General features: G+C 31.6%; 1 protein-coding gene across 1 annotated transcript; it reads left to right on the top strand.

The window, feature by feature from the left end:
* The first annotated feature begins 6,092 nt into the window (after window positions 1–6,092).
* LOC145139943 (MATH domain and coiled-coil domain-containing protein At3g58250-like) lies at window positions 6,093–7,944 on the top strand. The gene is made up of 4 exons (XM_079073593.1): window positions 6,093–6,171; window positions 6,277–6,568; window positions 7,506–7,669; window positions 7,784–7,944. Exons 1-4 carry the CDS (start codon window positions 6,093–6,095, stop codon window positions 7,942–7,944), a joined length of 696 nt encoding a protein of 231 aa, XP_078929719.1.
* Window positions 7,945–8,029: the final 85 nt, after the last annotated feature.

Genomic DNA, 8,029 nt, shown 5'->3' on the forward strand with positions numbered 1-8,029 from the left:
AAATAAAATTGAAAACAACTGAATAGTGAATATTGACTTATTTTTATAACACTTGATTTTCTATTATAAAAGGTATTAAAAAAATTGAACCTGCATAATGATCTTATTATTGATATTGCGCCATAATGTTAGGTATCCTTGTTTTCGAACCCAAAGGTGTGCATTCTTTGAAGTGTCCCTATAATCAGATATAAAGCTTTTACATGTGCCCTTGAATCCTGTTAAAACCAATACAAATAGTAAAATAAGATATAAGATAACAAGGCTTAAAAAATAGCAACCTAATTTCATTTATTTCTTTATTATAACATCCTATTTTATTTCATCTTATTACAACATGTAAAAATCTACCCGACTGTATACAAATTAATTTTCATTGATATAAAATTACCTTCTGGTAACTCAAAGTGTATAAGCCCTTGGCCAAAGGAATACCTGACATTGACAAAAACCAAAAAAACTTAATATTGAAAACTAAAACTCTAAAAACATATATGCTATGAGAGCAAGTCGATACGTATGCCCCTGCAACAAATTCAGTCAACCAAGATTTGACGAAGGGAAATATTCGCACCTGTAATTCAATCAAAATATGACCATATTGAACACCAATTATGCGGGCCAAAGAAGTTGTAAGAGAACTGCATTCCAACTATGTTATTCTTTAGCTGTACAAGATTCAATAAAATTAAACAACTGATTTTGAATTCACAAGTTTAAATAATTTGATTTTTTAGTAAATCACAAAAGCTGTCACCATGTGCTTTACACAAAATAACAAGTTTGGTCCATTTTTTAAAATCTTTCCAATGGCATCCTTAAGTTACATATCTGTTGCACATATGGTCCCTGACCCATGTAAAATGACAATATGCTATTATCTAACATTATTTTCTTTTTTTCATTGAAAAAATTTATAAATAAGTAATAAAAGATATATATATATATATATATATATATATATATATATATAGTAAGGGCATGATAGTAATTTCACATGGGTCAAGAACCACATCCGCAACAGAAATACAACTTAATGAAGACAATGGGAATATTTCAGAAAATGGACCAAACGTAGATATGTTAATTTCCTGTATGTAATTTCGTGTAGATGTTACAATTTAAAGATAAACAATTTACATTAAGTTAAGATGCCTTCGGGCTCAAAAGGGACATAGCAACATGAAGGTGAAAATTGTGAAACTATAAGTTTTTACCAATGCCAAATATAAACCCTCAAGAATGGTTCTTTCTTGCAGGGTTGATAGGGAGTCCAAATTTCACACTTTGTTGTAACAATGTATCCAATTGCTATCCTCTGAAATGATCACAATAATTGTAAACATTAGAACTAATTAAGAGACATTCCATAAATGTAATAGTGAATTGATGAGAATTAGATGAATAGTGACATGACATTGTATTAGCAATCTGGTCAACTCTTGTTTCTGCCAAGTGTCTTGCTAACATCTTTCTAACAGCAGTGTGGAAGGATTAGGATAAGGAATATGGAGGGTAAAGGAAGAAAAATGATATAAGTGTTGTGAATTTTGAATTGAAAATTGTAATACCTGAAAATATTTACATAACTTCAAGTGGGATTCTGGAGATTTTATGTCATGCAAAAGGGTGTAGAGTTTTAAAGCAGATTTTAGAGCAGGGGATATGCAGGTGGATGGAGGTTTAGGTGTGTATGTTAATCCTAATGATGAATGTTCATTGAGTGATTTGTAGTTTAAAAAAAGGCAATTGTTTGCTCAATTTCATCAAAAAGTGACCCCAACATGTGATTCTGCCCAATAAGTGTTTAAATTTAGAATTAATCATAAATATGAGACTTGGTATTAATCACATTAATAGACATGAATGAACGATTCAAATCTCTTGGGCACTCAAAGTGTCATTCAATTTTCCATTCATGATGACCGGAGAAACAAGTCATGTGCTACATTTGAACAATCTGCAGTTGGTGTGGCAACATCCATAACATATGAAAGGTATCTGGACAACCAGTATCTATACATTAGAAAAAAAAAACAATAAAAACCCAATTTGAATATTTCAATTTTAAAAGGCAACTTAGTTTTGTATATGCATTAGAAACTCTATATTGAGAAGCAAATTCAATCACCAACCACTTCCATGACCCATGAAGCAGCAACTTCCTCTGTCGAACAATTTAGACTTCCATTGCTGCAAACACCGAGTCATATGCTATAGTTACAACCACAATACCACACTAGAGAAAGAAATTTGGACATATGATATTAGAAACTTCCAAGAGATGTAATAATAAGAAAAAAAGTAGTCTATGCTTAAAAACAACCTAAAAATAGTAATTAAAATTTATCTTCCGCTTACATTCTAATCAGCATGTAAGCGATGAGAATGTAGATAGAACCTTATTCAACTTTCGTGATTCACGACAGTTAGGCGTTTTCGTAGTAGAAGGAGATAGAGAAGGTTAGAGATGAAGAAACCTTTTAAAGACGGTGACAGTAGGTGGCGGAGAAGGTGGAGGAGGGGAGGAAGGCGATGATGGTGACTGGAGATGATGGTGAAGGCGTGATGGTGGCCACGATCGTCAAAAACCATGGATCATATATAGGAACACCTCAACATCCTGATCATACTCTAACTCCATAGCATTTCAGTCGATTTCTTTTGTTTAAGTTACGATAAACACATCGAGGAAACATAAAAATACATATCATCGGAGCATCGAGGTTAAAGCTTGCCGAAAAATGAATATGTACCTCCAACTCACCTTGTTCTCATATCTGATTTCGTTCCTCAATAGCTTCACCTCGACTGTTAAGCGCCTTCTCTGTTTCTCACACTCTTTGTTTGTTTCATCGATCCTTCTATAAATTGTCACCATAGATCTGTCGCTCCTTCACACAAGATATATAAAATAGGCATGTGTCATCTTCTTCACCATTGCTCATAAGAAAATGAATTTAGAGTTCGAATGACAACTTCTCCATTCTCTCTCATAGTTAATCTCTCTATTCATTGGTTTCCTCATTGACTCTACCGGAATCACTGGAGAAGGTAACCGACTTTGTCCCCCGTCGCACCATCTCTATCGATATTAGTACATCAGCCCCAATTTTCCGTCTCTCATTAGGGTTAGACATCTTAATCAAGGGACTATTAATTGTAATATTATCCCTTAATCAAAATCCGGTACAAAACTGTGGTTCCAATTCCAAAAGAGTTTTTGTGTAATTACCCATATACCCTCACCCTTCTTCGTCTAAATTACAATAGTGGCGTCACAGATTAATAAAATTATACAAACTTATTACGATAAGAAACAGTGAAAATTCATGCTTAATCGAGAAAGTTGTTTTGTCGATAACAAAAAAACTAGAGTTTAATTGATATAGAAAATGCTCCGATTCCTAAATTAGTAAAAAGAAAAAGTTTATTAAGTTTGATTTTTGTTTTATTCTTTTTTAAAACAAGATTATTTTTTAAATAATAATTAAGGATTATTATTTATTACCAATGAAAATTAATTTATATATAAAATAATAACACAATTAAAAACAATAATTTAATTTTGTTAGTAAAACAATTTTCTATATTTTGCTACGGAAACATATTCTGTAGCTAGTTGACTACGGAATATTTCGTAGCTAAATAGCTACATAGATGAATTTGTAGCTATTTTCCAAATTTGAAAACAAGTTATATAGACAAATAGCTACGCTCAAGTTTTTTCGTAACAAATTTCGTATCAAATTAGCTACGAAATTTTATTGTGTAACAAATATTTGTAGCAAAATAGTTACGAATTTCAATTCCGTAGCCAACTAGCTACGGATTTTGATTTTGTAGCAATTTATGTAGTCAACTTGCTACGAATATGGATTGTGTAACAAGTTTCATAGCGAACTCGTCACGACCAACAATTTCGTAGCATATTTTATAGTAAAATAGCTGTAGATTTTGATTCCATAGCAACTTTATGGATTTAGCTATGAAACTACAATTACGTAGCTATTTCTGTAGCAAAATAGCTACGGACATCCATTACGTAACATATTTTGTAGTAAAACAGCTACGAATTTTGATTTTGTAGCAACTTTCCATAGCTATTTAGGATTTAGCTATGGAATTCAATTCTCTAGCAATTTTTGTAGCAAAATAGCTACGGCAAGCCATTCCGTAGCATATTCCGTTGTAGAATAGCTACAGATTTTGATTCCGTAGCAATTTTCCGTAGCTATTTAGGATTTTTCTTGTAGTGGTGTAAATGTAATGCATGGTGTACAAGTGATTAGAAGGATAATTTACATCTCTTTGTGGTTGCATGTCTCTCATTTACTGCTTCACTTTATGCCGATCATTGCTTTTAGTCATTAGTCATTACTAACATTAACTTGATGTTAGTGTGTATGAAGACGTTTTACCATATGCGGTTTTTGATGTAAGGGTTTGTTAATTTCATGTTTGAGGGTTTAAGTTAACATTTGTTGTAAAGTTATCACACAATAATCAACCTTTATCGTTCTTAAGTTTTTGATAACCAATGTTTAAAATCCGATCCAGTGTAAGAAAGTTCGGGATAAAATAACATTGGAAATTCTGAGAATTGTAGTTTTCACTTTCAGATTAAAGTATTTGGGTGGTACTCCCAATCTTTAATCGGATAAGACTCAGAATTGAGAGAAAACAGAAGAGAGAATGTTTTGATGTTATGAAGAAGAAGTGTACCAACACAGATTCGGATATGATCATATAACAGAAAAAACTTTCTGTCTTAAAACTACCACATGACAGTTTTATGTCCTAAAACTGTCCACAAACGGTCATAAACAACCTTAAATCCGGGTCTAGAATATGGATCACAAAACCGGGTACATTTATCAAAAATCCGGATTTCTGATGCAATTTTAATATAGTAACATAATATATATAAAAAAATTTCGCGCTGACCTGGCAGCTCGATCCCAGCCAGGGGCTGCCGCCCTTTGGACCCCGCTCCCAGGGGCGTTGCCCCCCGACCCCCGTCGGTTTAGGGGCTTCGCCCCTAAATAGCAGTATACTTTCAACAAAGACAAAATTAAACAAATGTGTGCACTCCACACCATACCGATTTGTTCAATAATTGTCAAAGTGACATTGATCAACAAATTAACCCCATTACACTTAAATAACATTAGTGATATAAAATCACCAACATCCAGTTGGTTAATCAGAAGTATCTGATCGATTGTAGGTATATTTTGTCCTGAAGATATGTTTTTATCAATCTCAAAAAAGGAACCAGCCCACTATCTGTTAAAGATCGAGTCCTTCTCTATTCTTTCTCTTTCTGAAGCTGGAACTTTAAAAGTTGAATCTGATGTTTTTGAAGCCAGCAGTCATAAATGGTATAATTTCTTTAATTAACTTTCTTATATAAATGGATTAATGTTGTTTAGGGCATCTCTCAACTCTATTTATAGAATAAAGAGTAACTTTATTATTTGTTTAAAATAGAGTTAACACTTTTCAATGCAACTCTATTTTTTACACTATAAATAGAGTTATGATTTATGAATAGTATTATTCCAAATTTTGAGTAGCATGTTCATTTTACACTAAAAAGAAGGTGTAAGTTTCATTTGTAATATTTGGCTCTTCAACTTTGAGTTTTATATATTTAGTTTTTATATTTATATACTTAAAATGTGATAACTCTTTCAAATATATTTAATATTTTTGTACTTTTAATAACTTATATATAGCATGATAACATATTTAGTAAAACTTCAAACAGACAAATTGTAAAAAAAAAAAAGAAAAAAAAAACTTGTAAAAGTAAGGGTATTTATGAAAATCTAAACGAATTTGGAATATTTTTCTGTAAACAATAGAGTGAGATTGGAAATTAATCATTGTTAAACTGTTTTCAACTTTAAAAATAAAATAGGGTTGAAGATAGGTATTTGTACTATATTATTGTAAAAAACTTTTTCTTTCCCATGAACTTACAACTTTTAGGAGACTGGATTTGTATCCAAATGGAAATGATGAGAAAAACGGAGCCAATCATATTTCTTTATATTTGATATTATGCGACACTGGAAGTCCCTGAAATGGGAAGGAGCTGCATGCATGTTGATGTCAAATTTTTTGTTTACGATCATATACATCACAACTACACAACCTTTCAAGGTAACAATTCCTTTTCACTATTTAAAAGATTTTTATTTTGTGGTTACATACAAGACACAAGATACACGATAGAGGACTTTTTGTTAATGTAAGTTGTTTATATAGATCATGGAAATAGAGCAAGGTTTGATGACAATCAGATTAAATGGGGTTTTGCGAAACTAATACCACTGGTGGATTTTAAGGATATTAGCAAATGGTACCTATCCACCAATGATTCATGTGTGTTTGGAGTTGAAGTTTCCACAGATTCAATGTACACAATAAAAGACAGATGCTTGTCCATGATAAAGCCTCCAGAAACTATGAATCGTTATACTTGGATTGTTGATAATCTTTCAGTTGTAACAGAGAAATGTTTGCATTCTGAGGTGTTCAAAGTCGGAAAAGTCAAGTGGTAATTAAATTTAAATTACTTTCTTCTTCATGGTACTAGATTTTTTTTTAGAGAAAATTGCAAATATAACCAAATTCCTTAATTACTTTGTGGAAAATAGCCAAAAAGAACTCAAATTACGAAAATAGCCATCAAAATCGCAGTAAAATCACAGATGGACTCTGTCCATCTGTGATTTTACTTGTCTATCTGCAAACGTACAAGTCGCTAAAGCACATCTGTGCTTTAGCGACTTGTACGTTCGTAGATGGACTCAGTCCATCTGTGATTTTGCGTCCATGTGTGATTTCCCTTTTTTCAGGGGTATAAAAACGTAATTTTTTTTCTTCTTTCATTTTTCAGACTTTTTTTTGGAGAACTCTCTCTCTAGAAACATTATGGACGATTTCATTTTTCAAATATTTTTTAAAGTTTTTGTTGGAGAAAAATCATTTTATTAGAGAAGTTTTAAACAAATATTCCAAAAAAATAAGAACTAATTTGATAATTTTTTGCAAAACTTTATATAACAAAGTTGTTTCATAGTTAAACTCTATCAATTTTGTAGTTAAAATTAAATAATAATAATAATAATAATAATAATAATAATAAACGCAAAATCGCAGGTGGGATGAGAGGAAATCGCAGATGAACTTAGTTCATCTGCGATTTCAGTCAAATATTGGGGTATTTATACGGAAAAAATAAAAAAAAAACTAAAAAAAACCACCTGCAAACGTACAGGTCGCTAAAGCACGACTTTGTTTTAGCGACTTGTACGTTTACAGATAGAATGCTAAAATCCATCTGTGATTTTCATGGCTATATTTATAATTTGAGTTTTTTTTTGCTATTTTCCACAAAATAATTAAGTAATTTGGTTATATTTGCAATTTTCTCTTTTTTTTTTATCATATAGAACATTAACACTTTAGATTTTTTGCTTTATTGAGTCCAGGACTTTATCAATATATCCTAAAGGAATCAGTTCAGGAAAAGGTACAAATTTGTCAATTTTTCTAGAGGTACATGAAGCTGCATTGGCTCGTTCTGGTTGGAGAGTTTATGCAAAATACCAACTTAGGGTTAAGAACCAAAGAGGTTATGATGATAGAGTAGGAGGTAAAAAAAAAATTAGAATTCTTTATTATCTATCATTTATGTAGTTGATGATTGTTTTATTAATTTATTATGCGTCTCTTATGTTTGTATTTGTATTCATATTTTACCTTGCAGAAACAGAACACTGGTTTTGCGAATCGGAAGTTGATTGGGGTTTTTCGCAATTCATGCTTTTGAGTGAACTAAAGGACAGAACAAAGGGGTTTCTGTTGAAAGATAGGCTTATTGTTGAAGCAAAGATTTTAGTTACTGGACTGATAAAAGATTTTATCTGAAGCATGAACTTAATCATTGTCGATGCTTTGGGAGAATTTGTGGATTACCATAAGTTTTTTGTTTGGAGCTTTGCTTTTTGATGTT

Source organism: Lactuca virosa, chromosome 9, assembly GCF_052849685.1.
Source record: "Lactuca virosa cultivar CGN04683 chromosome 9, Lactuca_virosa_CGN04683_v6, whole genome shotgun sequence".
Classification (NCBI taxonomy): Eukaryota; Viridiplantae; Streptophyta; class Magnoliopsida; order Asterales; family Asteraceae; genus Lactuca; species Lactuca virosa.

Excerpts from the sequence above, each read along its gene's own strand:
- LOC145139943 (XM_079073593.1), top strand. The coding sequence starts at position 6,093 with ATGGGAAGGAGCTGCATGCATGTTGATGTCAAATTTTTTGTTTACGAT. Across the intron at positions 6,172-6,276 it reads CAACTACACAACCTTTCAAG|ATCATGGAAATAGAGCAAGG; the intron begins GTAACAATTCCT and ends TTGTTTATATAG. Across the intron at positions 7,670-7,783 it reads TTATGATGATAGAGTAGGAG|AAACAGAACACTGGTTTTGC; the intron begins GTAAAAAAAAAA and ends TTTACCTTGCAG.